The sequence below is a fragment of the Mauremys mutica genome, chromosome 14 (genome assembly GCF_020497125.1).
Source record: "Mauremys mutica isolate MM-2020 ecotype Southern chromosome 14, ASM2049712v1, whole genome shotgun sequence".
NCBI classification, from domain to species: domain Eukaryota; kingdom Metazoa; phylum Chordata; order Testudines; family Geoemydidae; genus Mauremys; species Mauremys mutica.
In genome coordinates, this window is record NC_059085.1 from 22,554,983 (window position 1) to 22,581,042 (window position 26,060).

The 26,060-nt window shown below is 41.3% G+C and overlaps 1 protein-coding gene across 2 annotated transcripts in view; it reads left to right on the top strand.

The window, feature by feature from the left end:
* ITFG1 (integrin alpha FG-GAP repeat containing 1) overlaps nt 1-26,060 on the top strand; it is a 195,347-nt gene that overhangs the window by 143,046 nt on the left and 26,241 nt on the right. Inside the window, exons 14-15 of one of the 2 annotated variants that reach the window (XM_044987616.1) lie at nt 158-236; nt 21,343-21,493. In XM_044987616.1, coding sequence (XP_044843551.1) covers nt 158-236; nt 21,343-21,356 — 93 coding nt within the window. In that variant the 3' untranslated portion in view covers nt 21,357-21,493. Of the gene's footprint in view, nt 1-157; nt 237-21,342; nt 21,494-26,060 lie in introns of those variants that run through there. The other variant, XM_044987614.1, reaches the window with a different exon arrangement.

Here is a 26,060-nt window from a genome sequence, read left to right on the forward strand (position 1 = left end):
GTAAAATAAGTGAAGAGTTATCCACATCTAAGGTGTGATCTTAACAATGAAGCCACAGAAATTCGCTTAGTTTAATTTTATTTTAGCTGTGCTAATTCCTAAACTTGAAAAAAATTGAATCAAAGTTTGGATGTTGAATTTCATCTTTGTATTGCAGCCCTTCGGTGTGAATCAGCCTGGACCTTATATCATGTACACAACCGTAGATGCAAATGGGTATCTGAAAAATGGTTCAGGTAGGACCAGTATTTATTTCTTAATACATGTAATTATGATCTTTCTGCACATAATCATCAGCAACATATAAAGGGTTACAAAAAATCTACTAAAAATTAAATGGGTCAGTTTGTTCCTGAACAGCTCTTCCAGTATACAAGGCACAAATACAGTATGTTTTCCATTCAGTTTTCATCTTACATATTTATTGAGACCATTGTCATTACTTCCTTTCATTTGTCCTATATAAACAGAGTTTGGATAGCTTCCACTTTCTGTCAGAGTCTGAGCACGGGACAGCATCATGAAAAGTTCATTAGGTGCAATTTCAGTCTTTCATGAACTGAAACTGTAAACGATCAGGTTTCCTACTCATTATGTTATAGTTACGTTTATCAGGAGGTAGCAATGGGTTTGAAACTTTCAGTCAGAATCTTTATTTTTGTGAAATACCATGCCCATGCTGCTCATTAAATAAAATCATTTTGGTTAGCTTCTACATGTATGATAATTCATTTAACAAACACAATGTAGATTTTTTTCAGGTATTGTTCAATGTATGTTGTAGTATCGTTGAGTTTTTTTGTACTGGTGATTCATGTACTGTCTGCCAAGGTAAAATTTGCAAAATTGAATGCCTAAAGTTAACCATGTAAATCCATAACTAGCCACCTAAATAAGGGCCTGATTTTTCTGAGGGGCCATGTACTTGTATCTCTCATTTAAGTCAATTTAAGTCACATTACCAGGTTCCAAATTAACAGTAACCAATCAGAAAAAGACATAGGTGTCATTATGGAAAAACTGCGTAGCAGTTGAAATTAAACAAAATATTGGGACATATAAAGAATGGGTTGTAATACTACAAGTATTATTATGCCATTATACAAATAAGTGGTATGCCCTCACCTGGAATACTGTGTTCCGTTTTGTTTACCCTAATTCAGAAAAGATATAAGAGAAATAAAAAAGGGTCCAGAGATGAGTGTCAAAAACATCTGCATGAAAAAAGATGGGTAAAATAGGGACTGTTTAGAGGAGAGGATGTGATATGGGTATAACCAAATGATGGGAAGTTATAAAGGAGGTAAATTTGGTACTTCTATTTACCCTTTAATTGAGTATAAGAGGACGGAGACATATAAAACTAAGATGACAAATTTAAAGCTGATAAAAATAAATACTTCCTTACACTTATAAAGTTTGTGGACGATACCAAGCTGGGAGGGGTTCCAGGTGCTTTGGAGGATAGGATTAAAATTCAAAATGATCTGGACAAACTGGAGAGATGGTCTGAGGTAAATAGGATGAAATTCAATAAGGACAAATGAAAAGTACTCAATTTAGGAAGGAACAATTAGTTGCACACATACAAAATGGGAAATGACTGCCTAGGAAGGAGCACTGCAGAAAGGGACCTCGGAGTCATAGTGGACCACAAGCTAAATATGAGTCAACAGTGCCACACTGTTGCAAAAAAAGCAAACATCATTCTGGGAGGTATTAGCAAGAGTGTTGTAAGCAAGACACAAGAAGTAATTCTTCCGCTCTACTCTGTGCTGATTAGGCTTCAACTGGAGTATTGTGTCCAGTTCTGGGTGCCACACTTCAGGAAAGATGTGGACAAATTGGAGAAAGTCCAGAGAAGAGCAACAAAAATGATGAAAGGTCTAGAAAACATGACCTAGAAGGGAAGATTGAAAAAATTGTGTTTGTTTAGTCTGGAAAAGAGAAGATAGAGGGACATGATAACAGTTTTCAAGTATATAAAAAATTGTTACAAGGAGCAGGGAGAAAAATTGTTCTTCTTAACCTCTAAGGATAGGACAAGAAGCAGTGTGAGGTTTAGGTTGGACATTAGGAAAAACTTCCTAACTGTCAGGGTGGTTAAGCACTGGAATAAATTGCCTAGGGAGGTTGTGGAATCTCCATCATTGGAGATTTTTAAGACCAGATTAGACACCTCTCAGGAATGGTCTAGATCAGAGGTTCTCAAACTGTGGTCCGTGGATGTTTCCCTCTAAGGTGTGTGCCTGGGTGGCTGCACATGAGAGAATGAAGGGCCACCCACCTAATTAGCGGAGCTGCGCAGGCGTGGCTCCACTAATTAGGTGCCTGGACCCTGGAGAAGACACACATGTAAGGTGAGGTGGTGGCCTTGGGGAGAATAGTGGGCAGGTGGGAAGAGGCAGTGGGGTGAGAAGAAGGAGTGGGGGGAATTTGGGACGTGCAGAGCTGCGGTGGCCAAAGAGGTGACTTTCCCCAGCTCCAGGGCTGCGGCTGCCAGGGAGAGATGGTCCTCCTTCCCAAGCTCAGCTCTGTGGCTGCTGTGGCAAGGGAGAGACCCCCTGCCTTCCCAGCCCCAGCTCGGGGGCTGCTGTGGCGGGGGGAGGGAGGGCACATCTATCGCATTAGAAAGGTAAGACTACTGATATTAAAATATGAGTTGTGTGCTTTTATTTGTAGAACAAAAAAAGTTAATTATTATTAAGGGGTTTTTTTTATATAGCGCTTTTATCCAAAGCACTTTACAATAGTTAGCTAATAGTACAAACAACATTTGGAAAGCTCATTAAGGGGTCCGCTGAGACCCTCAGCAATTCTCAAGTGGTCCGTGGGAAAAAAAAAAGTTTGAGAACCACTGGTCTAGACAATACTTAGTCCTGCCATGAGTGCAGGGGACTGGACTAGATGACCTCTCGAGGTCCCTTCCAGTCCTATGATTCTATGATAATACATAATAATCTGTGGAACTCATTGCCTCAATGGGGGGGAAGGATAGCTCAGTGGTTTGAGCATTTGCCTGCTAAACCCAGGGTTGTGAGTTCAATCCTTGAGGGGGCCATTTAGGGATCTGGGGCAAAAATCTGCCTGGGGATTAGTCCTGCTTTGAGCAGGGGGTTGGACTAGATGTCCTCCTGAGGTCCCTTCCAAACCTGATATTCTATGATTCTATTGTGATGAAGAGCTTAGTAAAATTTTTAGAAGGACATAGACACTAGTATGGTCACCTGCCATGAGTGCAGAGGACTGGACTCAATGACCTCTCGAGATCCCTTCCAGTCCTATGATTCTATGAGAATACATAATTAATCTGTGGAACTCATTGCCTCATTGTGACAAAGAGCTTAGTAAAATTTTAAAAAGGACATAGACACTAGTATGGTCAAGAGAACATCCAGCATTTCAGTAGATAGAATTTAAAAATAGTTTTTTATGATCTGTATAAATCTTCATGCTAAAAGGTACAAGTCAACCACTAATCTATAGAGGAAGAAACTTCTTCTATGGGCAGGATATTCCATAGTAGTCCACTGTGGGATTTCTTGCACTTTCCTCTGAAACACTGTCTTAGACAGGATCCTGGACTAGATAGACCGCTGGTCTGATACAGTATGGCAGTTTCTGTTTTCCTGTATGCTTAAATATGGATTTAGGTGCCTAACTTTAGACAAATTAAATTTGAAAATGTTAGTCTACATTTTTAATGAGATGAAGTAATATTTCATGCTAATTCAAAATTCCTTCCTAATACATAGTAGGAATTCATGTTAACTAGTAAATCATTCTGCCAGTGTTTTTCATTTCCCATCTTCATCACTGCAAAGCAAGCTTCATGACCTGAATCTAAAAAAGAGCTCTTATATTCTGCTACAAGCATTCAGAACTCCATGATGAGTTCAGACACTTTTTCATTTAATTTTACACTAACATACTGTATTAAAATTAGACCGTGCCCTAAGGGGATAATTTCTAATTGACTAGCAACTTGCATCTCTAATTGTTGTCCTCTATCAAGTTTCAAACTTGAGAGGCTTGTCAAAGCTCTCTGAGTTGTAGTCCACCTCATATCAGTCACACTTGAAGACATTGGTAAATTTTAAATATAGAGTTCCCTTACTCTTCTTTAAAGCCATTTTGGCTCAGAATAAGTGTTTTTTTAAGGAGGTTGAATGCTGCATTGTCTGTTACTTTATTTCACACTGGACTACCTTATTCTTCCCATCTTGTCTAGTTGTTGTCTGGATGTCTTGTCTTTTGTGTTTGCATTACTCAGAAGCAAGTATAGGACATGGAAGTTAGAGATATTAAGATATACATTGTTAAGAGATATTTTAAATGATTGGAGTTTTTATTGTGTTTTGTTGCCAACGAACATTTTTGGTCTTGTGTGCTTAAAATCTGAGTGTTGTCTTTGGTAAAAAAAAAAATCTATTTTTTCCATCTTTTCTGAAAACAGCTTGGAAGGTAATTACATCTGGCCATATGTTTTACTCATCTTTTTGTTGTGTGGGTATCTCCATCTGTTACACAGAAACGTGGAAGTAAAAATGAAGGACTGGAGTCTACTAATAGGCACTTCCTGTAGTTATTAATAGAATACTTTTTGTTGTCCAGTTTATCTGTTGTGCTATGTGAGACTAGCCTTCTAGTCTCCAGAAATGTGGACCTATTTATAACACTTCCTTTTGAGAATTAATTTCTAACTGAGGTCTTTGAAAATATTATCCCTAGATTACATCATTAAAGTTAGGTCACTGAATTGGTTAGGTCAGGACCCAAGTCGAAAAGAAACTAACAGTTATGCAGTGAAGTGTAGTATACTTGCTTCCTGATGTGCATTTAGGCAAATAGTCTTTATTGAGCTATGAATCAACTTCTTCATTAAGTGCCAGAGGACATGTGACCAAGGAATATATAACCATACTATTTTGTATTTTCAGAGAACTAAGACTGCAGATAAGTAACTCTCCTTTCTTTAGCAAACAGTTGTGTATTTCATGAGGGGGAAAAAAAAGATTAGCAAAAACCACCAACCTGAGCAGCTTTATCTCCTTTGGGGGGTGAGGTGTGCTATAAATCAAATATACCACAACATAATATTTCTTTAGATTTAACTATACTCATTTGGTCAATTGTTTATCCAATCATGGCTCTTTCTCACTCTGTTGCTTGTGAATAATAATACAGTCAGCACAAACTCAGGTTAACAAATCTAACATTGCAAGTGAGTTAATACTATAAATGTATATATTACTGTGGAACAACTGGCAGAGTATATATATTTAAACAGCATTATAATAAATGTCCCATTTTTAGGGTATAATATTTAACTATTTAAAATTGAAGCTGACTCAAACTTGTCATGCAGATTGTCAGCCAGAATGTATTTTTTTTTACCTATGTTGGTTTAATAAATTAAAACTTTTTTCATTAAAGGATGGCAAAAACATTCCTAGTTCTTCTTCAAGTATTGTCCCTATGAGTGTTCCACTTCAGGTGTGCCCATACTCTTTGCACCTTTAATCAGAGATTTTTGGTATTAGTGCCCATTCAGTCTGGCCATGTGCCCGACTCTTCCTTGTGCCCTGCTCCGAGGCTATATAAGGCTGCTCAGGTGAACTGCCTTCAGATTCTCCTTAACCACTTTAGCCTGAAATGGAGCATTAGTGTCCCTTACTTTTTGAAGTCACTTAGCCTAGTTACCCTTCTTTAGTTTGTTTTTTCTTTAGTTATTTTATTTACTTTTATTTAGGGGGACTTTCTCTCAATCTCTTTCCCCTTTCAGGAGGGGAACCTTCTCCTGTTAGATTCTATTTCCCCTGGTATGCCAGGCTCTTCAGGCTCCAAGTGGTGCGTCTCTTGCCAGGAGACCATCCCCATCAACAACAGGCATTCCTGATGTATCCGCTGCTTGGGAGAGTCTCAAATCCCACAAAAGTGCTACATCTGCTCTGCTATTAAGGGCAGGGCAAGAAAAAATTGGGAGCTAAAACTGTGACTCTTAATGATGCAGCGTTCCCTCTAAATGGCCTCAGATTCAGGCCACAAGACACTTCCGGATGTTGATTGCTGAGTGAACACTGTGCCCTGTCAACTTCAGCACGTTCTCCTAGGTCTACCCACAATAAATCCACAGACAAAGCCCCTAGCAAAGGGAGTCATTCTCCACAGAAAGAGTCCACCTCAAAAAGACTGGTTCCTGTGGAACAAGACTGCAGCAGAAACCTCACATCCCACAGTGAGTATATCTGAGATTCCAGACACTCTCGGTACCGATCCTGTGCCTGGGCTCCATGCTCAACATCATACAGTCCCACTCATAAATTTATCAAACTCTGTCTTAAAATGAATTAGGTTATTTCCCCCCACGGTTCCCATTGGGAAGCTATTCCAGAAGCACTCCTCTGATGATTGGAAACCTAATTTCCAGCCCAATATCATGGTCAGTTTATGCCCATTTGTTCTTGTGCCAACATTCTTCTCTAGCTTAAATAGCTCTTCACTCTACCTGATATATTTGTAGAGGGTAATCATATCCCCTCTCAGCCTTAGTTTTGCTTGGCTAAACAAGCCAAGTTCTTTTAGTCTCCTCGTAAGATAAGCTCTCCATTCCCTTGATCAACCCAGTAGCTCTTCTCTGGACCTGTTCCAATTTGAATTAATCAGTCTTGTATATGGGTGACTAGAATTGTACACAGTCCAAATAAGGTCATACCAGTGCCTTGTACAATGACATCAGTACTTCCCTCTGTCTCTTGATACTGCTGTATTGCAATATACACAAACCTTCACTAGATGGAGAAACTTTACCCAATCATGATAAATCCTCTTCTGGGTGGTAGCGTTAAGGAACAACAGAACTGAATTAAAAGTGCATGATGGCCGATATGGTGACCCCATATGGTAATTCATAATATCGTTTTTGTTGAGTTTCTCCAACTTTAATAGATTTTTGAGGCTATATAGTTCCTGTGCGTACATCCCACAGCCTTGTTTTCTGATGCTATTATGTATCCATAAAACTATAACTAAACTTTGTTCTAAAATATTTTCAGGAAATATCTGTCTGACTTGTACAATACAGCAGATGGTCCTCTGAACAGAGTTACTGATCTACAGATTCTTATTGTCTTAGAAGACATAGTCAATTGGAATCTTAATGTAACAGCCAATCAAAAAGCAACTCAAGCAATAAGGTAGTATTTGTGACCACTAGTTGATGGTACTAAACTATCAAGTAGAATGATATGAAAGGATGGATATTGCTTTCGAGGAGCTGTGTGAAGAATTTTAAATTATCTATCCATTTAGTAAGTACATAGTCTATTAAATGGGTTCAAAATACTAAAATATTTTGGATGAATCTTTGTTTTTAAAAATAGTGAAGAAAATGGAGACCATAGACAAACTGATAAACATTTACTTCATGAAAAGTTACTTACAGAATGGATTCTAGTGCAGTATCTATTTCATATTGTGATTTTTCATATCTGAGAAAAGAACAATCAGCTTGCAAAAATACATTGTTAGTTTCTATCTGTATAGTCCTTGATAAAAGATACTTTATGATCCACAGAATAGCATACTTAAAAGCAGAAATTGTGACTAGTATATTCTGTAAAGAGAATTGGCTGAGATTCCATTTGTTGTGTAAAAACCATGTTATATGAGGTTTTCCATTTTCTTTTGACACTGCTTTGCTCTCATTTTAGGACTAAGCTTACAAGAAGAGGATTTGTTTTAAGTGAATGTTTTTGCTTTAAAAAATTAAGAATTTTAGAATCCCATTTGAAACAAATTGGTTGGACAATAATAAAGTGAAAAGATATTTGTGCATGCTTAGTAGGCGTTTGCTAAAAATCTTACTATTTGACCTCACAATGCACATTCTCTCTTTCAGGAATGACAGGCACAGGGACTGCTCCTTGGTTAATTTGAAAGCGAGTCTGTAAATTAACATCATAAATAAAAATATATTAAGACATATAAGATGATCTGATATTCCCTTCTGGCCTTAAACTTTGGCATATTTAACAAGAAAAACAGGAATACAAATTCTAAACAAGTGCAATGTAGTTGAAGAGACGTTCTTGTAGGAATCTTAATGCTTGCATTTCCCAACTTTTTTATTTTAATTGATTTGTTTTGGTTTTATTTTATGGCAAGATTCTGGTTCCAAACTGTTGTTCACATTGGTGGATGTATGATGTGCTGCATGATGTATGAAGCACATTCTCCCAGAAACATTGTGTCCTAGGCCTGGTCTACACTAGGACTTTAATTCGAATTTAGCAGCGTTAATTCGAATTAACCGTGCACCCGTCCACACCAGGAAGCCATTTAGTTCGACCTAGAGGGCTCTTTAGTTCGAATTCGGTACTCCACCCCGATGAGGGGAGTAGCACTAAATTCGACATGGCTATGTCGAATTAGGCTAGGTGTGGATGCAAATCGAACTTACTAGCTCTGGGAGCTATCCCACAGTGCACCACTCTGTTGACGCTCTGGACAGCAGTCCAAGCTTGGATTCTCTGACCAGCCACACAGGAAACGACCTGGGAAAATTTGAATTCCTTTTCCTGTCTGGGCACTTTGAATCTCATGTCCTGGTTGGACATCGGGGCGAGCTCAGCAGCACCTGCAACGATGCAGAGCTCTCCAGCAGAGGAGTCCATGCAATCCCAGAATAGAAAGAGGTCCCCAGCATGGACAGACCGTGAAGTCCTGGATCTGATGGCTGTGTGGAGCGATGAGTCTGTGCTTTCGGAGCTGCGCTCCAACAAATGGAATGCAAAGACCTACGAGAAGGTCTCCAAAGCCATGGCACTCAGAGGATACAGCCGGGATACAACGCAGTGCCGCGTGAAAATCAAGGACCTGAGACAAGGCTACCAAAAAGTCAGAGCGGCAAATGGACGCTCCGGAGCACAGCCCCAGACCTGCCGCTTCTACGAGGCACTGCATGCCATTCTAGGTGGGTCTGCCACCACTGCCCCACCAGTGACCGTGGACTCTGAGTATGGGATAGTGTCGAGGGGCAGTTCCTCGGCAATGTTCGCCGATGGGGAAGATGAGGAAGGGTTTGTGGAGGATGACGCAGGCAACAGCGCTTACAATACCGCTTTCCCCGACAGCCAGGATCTCTTCATCACCCTCACAGAGATCCCCTACCAACCCTCCCCGGCCGTTAACCCGGACTCAGAATCAGGGGAAGGATCAGTCGGTAAGTGCTATAAACATGGAAACATTTATTTTTTAAAAAACAGGAATAAAAAATATGTAAAAACTATATAAAACCTTTTGCTTAAAAAACTATATAAAGAGAAGCTCCACACAGATAGGGATGGAACAGAAATCCTCGAAGAGTTCCACGAAGCTCTCGGAGAGCAGCTCGAAAAGTCTCCGCAGGAGGTTCCTGGGGAGAGGTGCCTTATTTGGTGCTCCGTGGAAGCACACTCTTCCGCGCCAGGCCATCCTAATGTACAGCGGAATCATTGCCTCCACCAGCATTGCAGCGTACGGTCCTGGTCTGTGCAGGGATTCGAGCAGCATCCGCTCTCTCTCTCTCCGAGTGACCCGCCTCAGGCTAATCTCGTTCGGCGACTGCTGCATCTAATTAGGGCAATTAGTGTACTGTTACTATTGTGAATGCTTGACTTTTACTTTGCATAGCAATGACCTTCGCTTAACAGCCACGTGTTGGAGGCCACAGAGGAAAAGCATACAGTGATCTTTCCCGTGCACAGCCGCGAGGGGCTGGAACAGGGTCAGACTTTATGCTTTACAGATTGCCTTCAGCGGGAGGGCACAGCTATCCATTAACTGTTAAGCAGCCTATAGTGTAGTGCTTACCAGGCCTGGCTGCTACACGGATTCAGCTGTACCGCCCCGCTTGTCCGATCTCCTGTGCAAGACCGCAGCCAATGAAAGCGTATTCCGAAATCTCGAACTTGTCCTGAGAGCTCGTGAGACTACGTGTCCTGTATGGTCTTGTTCACAGAAACTGACTAGACTGTGTTCAGTGTTCGCAAACATGTATCTTTTCAAGGAAATCACTTCCTTTTTCCCATCACACAGCTGCGGCTCTTTCACGAACTGCCCCGGCATCCCCCTCACAGAGGCTGGCGCAGATTAGGCGGCGAAAGAAAAAGACTAGGGACGACATGTTCTCGGAACTGATGGCTTGCTCCAGAGCCGAGACGGCCGAGCAGAGACAGTGGAGGGAGACCCTATGTCAGCAGCAGCGCTCACACAGCGAACGGGAGGACAGGTGGCGGCAGGAAGACCAGCAGGCGACTCAAACGCTGCTTGGGCTAATGAGGGAACAAACGGACACGCTCCGGCGCCTTGTAGATGTTCTGCAGGACCGCAGGCAGGAGCAGAGAGCCCCCCTGAACTGTATCTGCAACCGCCTTCCCCCGCCACAAAGTCCTGTCCCCCCCTCACCCAAAATCACAAGAAGAAGGGGCGCTAGGGGCCGTGAAAACTGTCACTCCACCCCAGCAGAGCGCTCATGTACCAAACAGCCCTCATTCCCTAAAGTGTGAGAAGTGCTTCCCTTCCTGGATCACCCAGTCCCAAATCCAAGTTTCATCCCCCCACTGTGTAGTTGAGTATTAAAAGTAGTTTGTTGTTATTCACTGTTTCCGTCACGTTTTCCTTGTCAGAAGACTGTGTGAAGGGGGGGGGGGGTTAATTGCATAGGACAGCCTCCATTACCAGGGTACAGACTTGGGGGCAGGATCAACAGCAGGACACACACAGACTGCAGTCACTAGGCACTAGGGTCATTCTGGGAGGTGAATGCTGCCCCAGGTCAGTCTGTGAGGTGTATGCTGCCCCAGGGTCCTAGCGCCTGACATCCACAAATGGCAAGGCAGGCTGCCCTTACCATGCCCTTCCCCCCTAGCCACGAGCCTCTCCGATGCCCTGAGCGCCAGCAAGAGCCCTCATCCACGGACACATACTCACCCTTCCCACACACCCCTCACCCCTTCCTACGCCCCAACCCCCAGTCCAGAGCCTGCATCCAAACTCCGTCCCAAAGACGGCACCCCTCACCCCTTCCTGCAAACCCACCCCTTCCTGCACACCCACCTGCAACCGTCCTCCCCTCAGAGACCGCTGTAGGAGCAGGAGCCTGTCATTCCTCTAGTGTAGAAGCGGTCTGTACATCAGTGCACACCGTACCCACCACAGTCCGCGTCCATGTTTCAACCCTTGAACAGGAATTCATAATTAAAGAAAACTTTATTCATAATCAGTGTTCCATTAAAGTTATTTTAAAACGTGTGTTGGAAGGGGGGAAACCTGGAGAACGGGGTATGTAACCGCAGATCGAAGTCAACAGTCACTGAAACAGGCTCAGGTTCAGCTTTTCTGTAAATCAACTGGAGAGTCATAGGTTACCCTGCTCTCCGAGGAACCTATCTTTCAAAGCCTCCCGGATGCACAGCGCTTCCCGCTGGGATCTTCTATCGGCACGGCTGTCTGGCTGAGCGTAATCAGCAGCCAGGCGATTGGCCTCAACCTCCCATCCAGCCATAAAGGTCTCGCCCTTGCTCTCACAGAGATTGTGGAGCACACAGCAAGCAGCAATAACAACGGGGGTATTTTTTTCGCTGAGGTCCGAGCGAGTCAGTAAGCTCCGCCATCTCCCCTTGAGACGTCCGAAAGCACACTCCACCACCATTCTGCACTTGCTCAGCCGGTAATTGAAGAGTTCCTTCTCACTGTCCAAGGCGCCTGTATAGGGCTTCATGAGCCAGGGCATTAGCGGGTAGGCTGGGTCCCCGAGGATCACTGTAGGCATCTGCACATCCCCAACCGTTATTTTGTGGTCCGGGAAGAAACTACCTGCCTGGAGGCGTTTAAACAGACCAGAGTTCCTGAACACACGCGCGTCATGAACCTTGCCCGGCCACCCCACGTAGATGTTGGTAAAACGTCCCCTATGGTCCACCAGTGCTTGCAGCACCATAGAAAAGTAGCCCTTTCGGTTAATGTACTCGCTGGCCTGGTGGGCCGGTCCCAGGATAGGGATGTGAGTGCCATCTATAGCCCCACCGCAGTTTGGGAATCCCATCGCGCCGAAGCCATCTATGACGACCTGGACATTTCCCAGGGTCACTACCTTTGAGAACAGTTGCTCAACGATTGCGTGGGCTACTTGAATCACAGCAAGCCCTACGGTAGATTTGCCCACGCCAAAGTGGTTCGCTACTGACCGGTAGCTGTCTGGCGTTGCACGTTTCCAGAGGGCTATGGCCACTCGCTTCTGCACAGTCAGGGCTGCTCGCATCCGGGTGTCCTGGCGCTTCAGGGCAGGGGACAGCAAGTCACAGAGTTCAAGGAAAGTGCCCTTACGCATCCTGAAGTTTCGCAGCCACTGTGATTCATTCCAGACCTGCAGCACTATGCGGTCCCACCAGTCCGTGCTTGTTTCCCGGGCCCAGAATCGCCGTTCCACACCATGAACTTGACCCATTGCCACCATGATCTCCACTGCGTGGCGTACCCTGCTTTGCGAGAGGTCTGCGCCACTCTGTGACTTCCTGTCCTCACCGCGCTGACGGAGCCTCCTCGCCCGATTTCTCAGCAGCTGACTGTGGAAGAGGTGGACGATAAGGTGCGAGGAGTTGACAACGGCCATAAGTGCAGCGATGATCGCAGCGGGCTCCATGCTCGCAGTGCTGTGGTGTCCGAGCTGTAACCGACCAGAGAAGGGCGCGAACAGATTTCCCGCTGGCGCTTTCACGGAGAGAGGGCGGGAGTGACGGTTCAATGATGACAGTTACCCAAAACCACCCTCGACACATTTTTCCCCCCAGCATGCATTGGGGGGAAATCCCAGCATTCCAATGGGCAGCGGGGAGTGCGGGAACTGTGGGATAGCTTCCCACAGTGCACCGCTTCCAAAGTCGACACTGGCCCCGTTACTGTGGACTCACACAGTCGAACTAGTGTATTTAGTGTGGATACACAACTTCGACTTCATAAGGTCGATTCCACAAATTCAAATTAAGTTGATTCGAAATAGTCTTGTAGTGTAGACGTACCCCTAGACAAGCTTAGAAACTCTGAGAACACTTGGGGAGTATGGATCTGAGCATTCCCAGTATACCCTTTAGCATGGTGCAACAAAGACTCCTGCTGTGCTAGCCTAGTTCTGCTGCTATTGAGTATGATGGGAGGGATGATCATCTTCTCCCTGCTTTGAGTCTGGTGCCACTGTATTTCTTAGACTCCCCCAGCTGTTGCTTAGCAGGAGCACAAAGATCTGAGTTTTGCATGGCCCACACTCATGCAACCAGGGAGTCTCCGTGTGTCCTCAAATATATATGCACCTGTGCAGAGGTAGGCACAATTTAATCCATAAAAGCTATTTGTAAGTAATGTGGGTTTAAAATAAAAAAAGAAAATAAAAATACTTCTTGCATTGTAAGGTTCTATATCCTTCTCTTAGCATGCAAAATTTTGACTATTATTTTCCTTAGCAACTACAATTTCAAAAAGGCCAGCAGGAATGCTGGATAATACCTTGCTGTGTTTGTTACCATTCTTTATTCTGGAGTGAGCTGATAGGAGATGTGTCTATATAGACAAGAAGCGCAAGTTACTTTTCTCGTCAGAAATATCTGCCTAACCGCTTGGCTAGCAAAGGTCAAAATATATTATCTCTTGAGTCTGGCAGATTGTAGACACTTTCTGTTATATTGCACTTAGATGAAGAGAGTACATGCTCAGAAATGTTCTTTATTTTAAACCTGTAGTCACAGTCAGTCAGAGAGGACAGAGTAGGTGTAGTGGTATGAACCTGGCGAGAACACTTTCCAAGAAACAAATGCTTTCACTTTACAATGTGTGCATATATATATATATTGGGGTCGAATTTTGGAGGGAAAGTTATTCTAAACTTAAATGATATATATTTTAGGTGTGGGGGAGAACATAGTTGTGTAAGCTTATCTTAAAAGCTACTTAAATTATCCCCAGAAGAAATATACTGTTCATATGCTTGTACAATTTTTCTGTATTAATTCTCCTTTGTATTTTCTGTATTATCCTTGCTTAATATAGTAGAGAAGGACAAATGTAGAGCCATTCCTTAATTGGAAAAGAATCTGAAATACTTTTTATCAAACACAATGCAGTAACAAATTATATATTTCACTATCACCCACAATCAGTGGGTGAATAAATATCATTTATTCATTAAAAGAGAGAAACTATGGTTTCAATCAACAATGGGCTGATTATTATTTAAGTGTTTTGTGTCCTTTCTAGGTTAGGAATGGCTCTGTATGTGAACTTCTCAATTAAATGCATAGTAAATATTGTTGCTGAAAACATTTAAGCTGAAACTTTGATGTTCAATTGCTACTAACCTTTTTGGTTAAAACTGAAACAAAAAAAGTCATTTAGCATGGAAATATATATATACACACACACCTAAGAAAAGCTTAGCTACATTGGTAACTCCAAGTAGTACAATGTGTACAATGCTAATCAATTAATAATACTAGTTTAGCATAGAATATCCAATTGAAACTGAAGCCCAATCTGAGAGTGGCACTGCACATTACATGAATGTCGGTGTACACTACAGTGATTTGAATATCTGAAATAAATATTATGTTCCATGTATAGCAGCTCTTTGCAGATTATGAGTTATAGCAATGTGAAGTACAAAGACAACTGCAAATATATGGTGGGATAAACAGGGCCCCCTAGTCTCAGTGGGCATAGGTCAGATCAGCATGGGGGTGACCAACCTGCTGGGTCCTATAGGAAGGAAGAGCCCACATGCTTAGTCTCACTTCAACATTTCTTCTCTTCCTGACTCAGAATACACATAAGGAATTGCTGGTGGCAGATGAGAGAATTGGCTTTCCGCCCACTCCTCTCCAGTCTCCTTTGTATTTAAAGCCTTCCTGTGTGTCCAGCAGCTATCTTAATGCTATTGTTACTATGCCCTTCCTGTCCTATATTTGAGGTATTGCCAGGGTCCATTTTCAGGACGCTATGGGTCTGAACAGATCACCTGTTTAAGGATCAGGAAGGAATTTTTGCTTCTGGGCCAAATGGACAGGATGTCCATAGGGAAGGATTTTGCTTTCCTCACCACATCCTGGAGGCCCAATTTTTAGATTAAAAGAAATAGATAGAAATTTAATATTAGGGAGTAAAATCATAGAATTGTAGGACTGGAAGGGACCTCGAGAGGACTTCTAGTCCAGTCCCCTGCACTCATGGAAGGACTAAGTATTATCTAGACCATGACAGGTGTTTGGTAACCTGTTCTTAAAAATCTCCAATGATGGAGATTCCACAACCTCCCTAGGCAATTTATTCCACCTTAATCACCCTGACAGGAAGTTTTTTCTAATGTCCAACCTAAACCACCCTTGCTGCAATTTAAGCCAGAGGTTAAGGAGAACCATTTTTCTCCCTGCTCCTTTTAACAATATTTTATGTACTTGAAAACTGTTATCATGTCCCTCTGTCTTCTTTTCCAGACTAAACAAACACAATATTTTTCAGTCTTCTCTCATAGGTCATATTTTCTAATCTATTCTTTAATCATTTTTGTTGCTTTTCTCTGGACTTTCTTCAATTTGTCTACATCTTTCCTGAAATATGGTGCCTAGAACTGCACACAATACTCCAGTTGAGACCTAATCAGCATGGAGTAGAATGGAAGAATTACTTCTTGTGTCTTGCTTACAATACTCCTGCTAAAACATTCCAGAATATTTACCTTTTTTGCAAAAGTGTTACACTGTTGACTCTCATTTAGCTTGTGATCCACTATGATCCCCAGATCCCTTTCTGCAGTACTCCTTCCTAGGCAGTCATTTTCCATTTTGTATGAGTGCAACTGATTGTTACATCCTAAGTGGAGCACGTTGCATTTGTCCTTATTGAATTTCATCCTATTTACTTCAGACCATTTGTCCAGATCATTTTGAATGTTAATCCTATTCTCCAAAGCACTTGAAATCCCTCCCAGTGTACTCTCTATACTAAAGTAAAGATATACCACATCTACCACTTCCCCCCATCCACAAGACTTGTTACTCTATCAAAGAAGTTATTAGGTTGCTTTGACATGATTTGTTCTTGACAACTTATTCGCTGACTGTTACTTATCACCTTGTTATCTTATTATCTTCTAAGTGTCTAAAAATTGATTGCTTAATTATTTGCTCCATTATCTTTCCAGGTACTGAAGTTAAGCTCACTGGTCTGTATTTCCCTGGATTATCCTTATTCCCTTTCTTATAGATTGGCACTATATTTGCCCTTTTCCAGTCCTCTGGAATCTCTCTTTTCTTCCATGACTTTTCAGAGATAATCACTAAAGTCTCAGATATCTCCTCAGTCAGCTCCTTGAGTATTCTAGGATATATTTCATCAGGCCCTGGTGACTTGAAGACATCTAACTTGTCTAAGTAATTTTTAACCTGTTCTTTCCCTATTTTAGCATCTGATCCTACCTCACATTCATTGACATTCATTAAGTTAGATGTCCAGTTGCTACTAAACTTTTAATGAAAACTGAAAAAAAATTTACCATGAAATGTTTAATTCATCTCAGCTTGTGGCCAGTATGGATAGAAGTTTAAAAGGCCCACCTCTCAGGGTAAACATGAATGGAGACCCACAATATGGCAGGTGTTCATATTACCTTGTAGGGGGAAGGGGAGACCTTAGTTTTCACAGATTGAGGTCCCTCATTCCCCATTGCGGGGGAAGGGGCAAAAAGATTCAGAAGTGGCTGAGTTTAAAGGGTTAGTCTGAAGGGTGCCAATCTGGATTAAAAGGCATGAGGCCATTTAACTCTGCATTGGACCCAATAAAATGCCTGTATTTTGAAGGGGGATATGGATAGCCTCCCTCACTCCCTTGTTAAAGTTAATGAAGTGGGGCCTGCTGTTTTAAATCCATCCCTATTGCTCGTTGGCCTCCATCTCCTGATCAGTAATGACATGAAGCCACAAATCTGTTTAACCAAAATTGAAGTCCTGGGATATAAGTATTGATGAATTGGAAATACTAGTGTTAAAAATATGATTAAAGGTCTGTTTGAAGGCAATACCATAGGGAGGCTGTGGGTGTCATAAGAATTAGTCTAATCATGTTTCTTTAATAAAGACCAATTCCAGGAATTTATAAAATTAGAGTCATCTTGCTCTAGATGAAACTTTAAAGTGTTAAAGAAGAGCTGTATCACTGTTACTCGTTTTGTATAGTTAGATGGTGAGTAAATCTAGTAGCTCCTATCTAAAAATGATTCATTATCTAAGTAGGCTCTAAAAAGAGCTGATACAAGTCATCATAAGCAAATAATTCCCTTGTTCGTTTTCCATTTGAAACATAATAGGATTGGATAGGATTTTCTCTGATAGGATAACGAGGCTTGTGGATAAGGGAGAAGCGGTGGATGTGGTATACTTAGACTTTAGTAAGGCATTTGATACGGTCTCACGTGATATTCTTATCGATAAACTAGGCAAATACAATTTAGATGGGGCTACTATAAGGTGGGTGCATAACTGGCTGGATAACCGTACTCAGAGAGTAGTTATTAATGGGTCCCGATCCTGCTGGAAAGGTATAACAAGTGAGGTTCTGCAGGGGTCTGTTTTGGGACTGGCTCTGTTCAATATCTTCATCAATGACTTAGATATTGGCATAAACAGTACGCTTATTAAGTTTGCAGATGACACCAAACTGGGAGGGATTGCAACTGCTTTGGAGGACAGGGTCATAATTCAAAATGATCTGGATAAATTGGAGAAATGGTCTGAGGTAAACAGGGTGAAGTTTAACAAAGACAAATGCAAAGTGCTCCACTTAGGAAGGAAAAATCAGTTTCACACATACAAAATGGGAAGAGACTGTCTAGGAAGGAGTACGGCAGAAAGGGATCTAGGGGTTCTAGTGGACCACAAGCTAAATATGAGTCAACAGTGTGATGCTGTTGCAAAAAAAGCAAACGTGATTCTGGGATGCATTAACAGGTGTTTTGTGAGCAAGACACAAGTAGTCATTCTTCCGCTCTACTCTGCGCTGGTTAGGCCTCAACTGGAATATTGTGTCCAGTTCTGGCACCGCATTTCAAGAAAGATATGGAGAAATTGGAGAGAGTCCAGAGAAGAGCAACAAGAATGATTAAAGGTCTTGAGAACATGACCTGTGAAGGAAGGCTGAAAGAATTGGGTTTGTTTAGTTTGGAAAAGAGAAGACTGAGAGGGAACATATCATCAGTTTTCAGGTATCTAAAAGAGTGTCATCAGGAGGAGGGAGAAAACTTGTTCACCGTAGCCTCTAAGGATAGAACAAGAAGCAAAGGGCTTAAACTGCAGCAAGGGAGGTTTAGGTTGGACATTAGGAAAAAGTTCCTAACTGTCAGGGTGGTTAAACACTGGAATAAATTGCCTAGGGAGGTTGTGGAATCTCCATCTCTGGAGATATTTAAGAGTAGGTTAGATAAATGTCTATCAGGGATGGTCTAGACAGTATTTGGTCCTGTCATGAGGGCAGGGGACTGGACTCGATGACCTCTCGAGGTCCCTTCCAGTCCTAGAATCTATGAATCTATGACCACCTCTCTCTCTCTCTCTCTCTCTCTCTCTCTCTCTCTCTCTCTCTCTCACACACACACACACACACACACACACACACACACACACACACACACACACAAACACACACACACACACACACACACACACACACACACACACACACACACACACACACACACACACACACACACACACACACACACACACAATGGCACCCGGAATGGTAGCCTTAGTAGAGAGGCTGAGGATTGAGTGGTTCATGGCAACTAAATTACCGTCATCCTATAGTGATCCCTCCAGCTCAGGGTTGAGGCAAATCATCATGGTGTTTGAAGAAACTTTCATTATTATGGCCTATGCTGTGCCTCTTCTGGAGGTCTCCAGGAATGTTAATTTGGCACCTCTTATATAGGCTATATTCATAGAAAAAGAAAAATAATATAAATACCTCCCTCATTCTATACACACCCTATCCATTAAATAGCATAAGATGTTGAAATTCCATTCTAAACTTTTCTTGGATATGAGATGTCAGACTACTGGAAACATACGTAACTAATTTTAGAGGGGTAGCCGTGTTAGTCTGTATCAGCAAAAACAACAAGGAGTCCTTGTGGCACCTTAGAGACTAACAAATTTATTTGGGCATAACTTTCGTGAACCCACTTCATCAGATGCATGGAGTGCTAATGAGGCCAATTCAATCAGGGTGGATGTGGCCCATTCCCAACAGTTGACAAGAAGGTGTGAGTATCAACAGAGGGAAAATTACTTTTTGTAGTGACCCAGCCACTCCCAGTCTTTATTCAGGCCTAATTGGATGGTGTCAAGTTTGCAAATTAATTCCAGTTCTGCAATTTCTCGTTGAAGTCTGTTTTTGAAGTTTTTTTGTTGAAGAATGGCCACTTATAAGACTGTTATTGAGTGTCCAGGGAGATTGAAGTGCTCTCCTACTGGTTTTTGAATGTTACAGTTTTTCATGTCTGATTTGTGTCCATTTATTCTTTTGCGTAGAGACTGTCCAGGTTGGCCAATGTACATGGCAGAGGGGCATTGCTGACACATGATAGCATATATCACATTTGTAGATGTGCAGGTAAATGAACCCCTGATGGTGTGGCTGATCTGGTTAGGTCCTATGATGGTGTTCCTTGAATAGATATGTGGACAGAGTTGGCAACGGGGTTTGTTGCAGGGATTGGTTCCTGGGTTAGTATTTCTGTTGTGTGGTGTGTAGTTGCTGGTGAGTATTTGCTTCAGGTTGGGGGGCTGTCTGTAAGCGAGGACTGGCCTGTCTCCCAAGATCTGTGAGAGTGACAGGTCGTCCTTCAGATAGATTGTAGATCCTTGATGCACTGGAGAGGTTTTAGTTGGGGACTGTAGGTGATGACTAGTGGCGTTCTTTCTAAAACACATGGTGCCCCTTTTTGACCTGAGCAGCATGTCAAAGTTTGAGGCCCTGGGTACGTTCCAGTTGGAAGCAGAAATTGACGAAGTCTTGTATTTCTTTTTTATGCAGTCTTGTTTATTTAAAAGGAATGTACAAAGTCAGTTTCTTAGTCTACAGCGCCAGGCCTCTTTAGCCAACACCAGACCCAAAGGTGCTCTCTCTATTTTTTTCCAGTCACAGTGTGCTCTGTATACTGCTTGGCCATCTTACTTTTTACCCGCACACACACACCCTGGTTCTTGTCTGTTTTCTCACACACCCACACATGGTCACAATACCCAGTGGAACTCCTAACCCACATGGTGCTTGTTTCTGGGTAGATTTTAATAGGCCTAGTTTTAGGTGTGGCCCCTTAGCCGTATTTTACAACTATATTAAATGAAGGGTGCATTCTCACATCAATTTTAATGAGGTTTCAACTCAACCCATAACAAGGTTTCCCCCAGCTCATTTCTGTACTATATCTTTTATGAATAATGTAAAAACTGAGAGTAAGAATAACTAGCACTTGCATGGAATTTCCATTTTCACACTCTACTAACATTATCATATTCTCATAATTCCCCTGTAACATTGGTAAATAGTAGTAGCCTCTGTTTAATTACAAATGGGGGGAAAGTGACTGACCTAAGGCTACTGGGGGGTAGTAGTTGTCAGAGTGGCCATTAAAAATGATCTGGTTCTCAGTCTTGGTCCTGCGCCTAAACCATTGCACCCATATCTCTTTGAGAGAAATTCAGTTGCAGCAAAACTGTTACAATTAGAGGCCACAGTTCTCCAGTGCTTTCACTCAGTTTTGTACCATTTCATCCTGGCAGAAAACAGATTTAAACACAGTGGATCTGAGGATTCACCTTGGGTGGCACAGAAAACGGCAGTACCAACTTCTACAACACCTTCCCTCCTTGCACCCCAGCAATTTGCTGTTGTCAGTGCAACCTTTGGCACAGCACAATTTACAGCAGTCTTTAGGCTGCTCTAAGCTGTGCATATGGACCAGTCTGGGGCTCACTAGTTCCATATTGGGGAAGCACAAAAATGACTTAAAATTTTTGCCCCAGTCCTAAGATTTGCCTTGTGCCCAAGATCTGCCCAGAATCCAGCTTAAATTTGAAAAAATGAGACTTCAGCCAGACATTTTGAACTATTTCCAGAAATGAATGAATTTTCTTTTTTTAATATTTTAAACTGACTACATACAGTAGGTTAAGGATTAATGTTACCTTGGATTTCTAGCCTTAACTCTGAATTTCCATGCTGTTATGGATTTATAACAAATGCTTAACTTTATTTTAACAGTGTTTTGCAGCTGAAGAATAGAATTTGAAGCAACAGTGCAAGCCGTCAGTGTATTGTAGCTGAAGCTGAGCACAAAGTAAATTGAGACTGTCCTGAAAAAAAGAAGGTGCATTCAGTAAAGCTAACCAGCTATAGAAAGAGGAGGGTTTTTTTAGTAATGATTTTCTATAATGAGTGATTTTGCTTGCTGTAATGAGGATATTAGCTTCCAGTCTTCTACAGTCTAGCAGTAAAAAGCATGTAACGCTTTTGGATGTAGTCTAAAAGAACTCCTACATGCAATCATTTTATAGGTTAAACCTAAGCAACAGATTCAGATGTTCAGCACCCACTCACATCTTTTCAACAGTTAACATGTTAAGTAAAAAAGATCAAAGAATTTTGTTTTATCTCTGCTTTACTCATAGATGGAATGTGGCATATGATAACATTGATTAGCCTTTTAAATTTAATGCATTCATTCAATAAATTGTCAGGCACTGAAATTAAAATTGCAGTAAATTCAGTAATAATCTCTCTTTTTATATACCAAAGTTAATTGATTGAGTGGATAGCAGAATTATTTGACACATTAACACTTTTAAACCCTATTCTTTAAAAATGCTATTATATAGTAAAAATCAACATTTTAATTACATGACAGGAAATTTAGTATGTTTTACTAGAGAATTACAAAGAAAACTCAGTTTGAAAATTGCCTGGATACAGGATTTTTTTGAGGGGGTGGGGACATAAGTGTTTTGGGTTTTTTTAAGCAATTGTTTTTCTGTACAACAAGGTAAGTAATGGTTATTCTTTTCAGTCATTGGAGCCAGAGTGAATCATTTGGAGCAATAGCAGCATAATTGTGCAAAACATTAAACTTCAAGGTGAAAAGCTCACCTCACTCAACAAATATCTTGTTTTCCCCACAGTAAGCAGGTTTGAAAGTGAATCTGAAATGTTCCTCAAAAAACATGTGCTATCAATTTTTGGAGGGCTTGGGTTGGATCACAGATGCATGTTTCCACTGTTAGCCATATTAGAATTAGTAGCAATAATAGGTTTCTAAAAATAAAAACCAAATGCTACACCATTAGTGACATTTGTCTTATTGATAATTGTCATAGTTCTAATGTGTAGGCGTTCTTCTTTATACATTTGTTTTCACAGTGTTCTACAGAGTAATTCCAATTAGACTACTGCCCCAAGGAGCACACAGTCTGGTTCAGTTGATACATGACATGCTAAAACTAGTTAATATGACACATAACCTCTACAAATATTTTATTTTTGAGGGGGAAATGGAAGTTTCTTTTTTTAGTTTTTATATTGCTGGGGGGGCAGGCACTCTTTTAAACTGTCAGGATTATTTAACAAGCTTCCCTCTAGCTGAGAAGTTTAATTGTCAACTTTGGTGTTTCAGAAAATCTTTAAGCTGAATGAAACAGCTGTCTTTCCTCTGCATTTTTATTTTTAAATACATGTTTGCTCAGTGATTTAATTAGACAAAGCAGATAAGGTGATAGAACCAGTACTGCTAAAAAATACTCCTGTACTCTAATACTTTTGCATATGTGTCATCAGCATATTTAACAGTTCTTCTGCTGATTAAAATGTTGGCATGTCATTAATGCAAGCTGTAAAAAGTAGAAACCCCAATATTCATCCTTTTGGCCTTCTTTTCAGGGATATATGGTTCTTTAAAGCATTTGATTTCATAATCAGTGGGTTATTTAAAATGATTTTCTCCAAAACAGATGTTCATGTGTTTCCAAAACATCATAAATAAAGTCAGGTCCTTTTTAAATTAAGAATCAACAGGTATGTATCAACCAGAACAAATGCGTTCGTGAACTTTACAAAGATTCTTAAGTTATCCCTCTGTTGTGCACTGTACCTTAGGTAGAGGTAGAGCCCTGCAAATCTACCTGCTTAGGTAGAGCCCTGCAAATCTATTGATATCCACTTTATATCTGCAGATATCATCCCTGCACAGAGAACGATGAACTCCGTAATCTAATAGGTTTTTCCGATTTTTGATTTTATGTAGTCCTATATCTAAAGGAATCAATGTCTAAACTTCTGCTTAATCTACAAGTTCGAGTAATTGGTCCATCCACTTTCCATGACTACAAAAAAAGAGGATTACTCCAGTATTACCATTAATAACTGTATCCCCAAGAGAGTGCCCTGTGAATGATGAGATGTAACATGCATCCTCTACCTGAGGCAGTCCCTATCTTGTATCGCTGGTCAAGCTCCTAATTACCCCTGCAGAAAGTTTCTCTATAGGTTCTCCTCATCCATACTGTACTACTTGGCTGAGGAAGCACGGTAAGAATTCACATAAAGATGACTGATCAGCATTAAATTCTGTTATCTGTTGACCCTCTGACACACACAAACAATGAGAAAAGGGCACAAGAGGTCACCCCTACTCTTTACACATGGATAACTTTTCAGTACCTTGCCCTTTATCCAGCCTCAGCACTATCTTCTGGACACCTTTATAACTCCAAGCTTTTATGTTTTTGTTGGAGTTTTTTAAACCTTTCATGGCAAACTAATCTTTCACCTGTTGCTGAGGCAGCACCTGTGGCCCTCCTGGTCTTGCACAACTTGGATTTGCCTCTATTATTTTACTGCTGCATTGGGTCCTTATGTTTATCATTGTAGTTGGACTGTGAGTTGCATACAAATTTGTTGCAGCCATTTTACTAACATACTTAAACACAAACATTGCATTGCAATTCATACTAGACAACAGTGAAATGTAATGCTGTATTTTAATAGATACCTGATGACACGGCAGTATTCTCTTAGAACACATTAAATATGATGGGGTGTGTGTCTGTAATAGGGGGCTGAGGGTTAAGGTGGAATAAGTTGAATTTATAACTGAATATTAAATTGTAGGACATAGAGAATCACACTTTCATATTATGCCTGATCTTGTGAGTGGCTTTTTCTTCATTAATCCGTGTTTCTAAGTGACGTGATATCTTTCTTATCTCTAGTTATACAGCTACAATGAAAGGACCATGTGCAATATCCATCTCTACTAGATAAACAATTCTTACTAGTCTCTTGGATGGTTACCTAATATGAGTTTTGCTGTGTTTCTATTGAGAGAGGAACTTGTGTTATAGTTTGATTAGGAAGCTCATTCTAATTTCTGATATCAAATACAATACTGCCATCCTTAAACACTAAGAAATCATAAAAGTCATGCCTCAAAGCTATAAGATTGTAAAATAAATACATTTTAATTCTTTAGTTTTGTAGTTAATAAGCCTTTAGCGGATATACTTTGCAGTTGTTCTCAGCAATCGTGTGACCTAAAAAAATTTTTTTAAATGAAAGCTGTGGCTTTAAGAAAAACACCAAATATTATGAGAGTTCACAGTACTGCAGATATTAAATTTGTAAGTTGAAAGTGTACAAACATTGATTTTTGTTCTCCCCCTTCACCTCTCTCACCTGCCCCAAATTGTCCTGCTATGCCAGCCTAAGTGAGGAGACTCAGTCTCAAAAGGGAGGGCAAAAGGAATTGCCTCCAGAATTGTTTGGGTCTGTGAAGGAGGTTGGATAGAGTTTGCTGTAGAGCAGGCCAAGAAGAGAACCAGTGACTTATTCCAGACAGGGTGGAAACAAAGAGAGCCACATCCTGATTCCCCAGAGAGCTGAAGTTACCATTACTGCATAACTCTGAACTCAGAACACAGCTCATGCTCTACACAAATGTTCCTCAGTCAATGGGTCACAACTCCCAAAGGGGCCATAGAAAGGCAAGCAGGGAGGCTGGAAATTATATTACAGTCTAAAACAAGGAAAATCTTGCTCCCCCACTCCCTGCACCCCCTTAACCTTCAAAGTCAAGTTTTTTTGTCTATCTGTTAAAAAACACACACAAATCAATGTTATAGGCTTATTGTTATCATTGATACTTTTTTCCTCTGACTTCTATAGTCAGTGTGAGGGGGGTCTTGAATTTTATTTTTATTTTTTTTTAACTTTGAATGGCTCACCACCCTGAAAAGTTTAAGAAACACTGCTGTGCACCATGCAGCCCTGGAAAGGGAGCAGTAGACCACACACTAGGATTTCAACATATAAGGGTGAGGTGGGGAACGGGCCCCTATAGCTGCAATTATGACATCATTGTGTGAACTGGCTTTGTCCTATTTCTATTGCCTGTGGCCTTCTGCAGCTGTCTGCATTATTCCACCCTGCATGGCTACACTTACGAGTTAGAGCGCATTAAAGCAGCCCAGTGATGCGTCCACACTGGCAAGGCACATAAAGCGCTCTGACTCCTCGACTAGAGTGCTCCTGGTAATCCACCTCGGCAAGTGGAATAAGGTTTGATGCGCTCCCGCTGGAGCGCCGCAGCGCCAGCGTGGATACTCTGGTCTATTAATGCGCTCTGATCGGCCTCCAGAAGTGTCCCACAATGCCTGTTCTAGCCATTCTGCTCATCAGTGTGAACTCTACTGCCCTGCACATTTTAGTTAGTTCAAAAGCTACATGATAGTGTAATACTAAGTTTTTAGTCAATCTGAATGTGTATTAATAGATTTACAACAAAAAGGTGGATTATGGCATAATAGATATGAAAGTATGGTACTTGATTGGGTAAGAAATGTAATTATTTCAGGGTAACTGCACCTCACCATCCATCATTGCTTAACTGAAATCAGTATAACTTAGTATAAGAGATGCTATTGCATTTATAT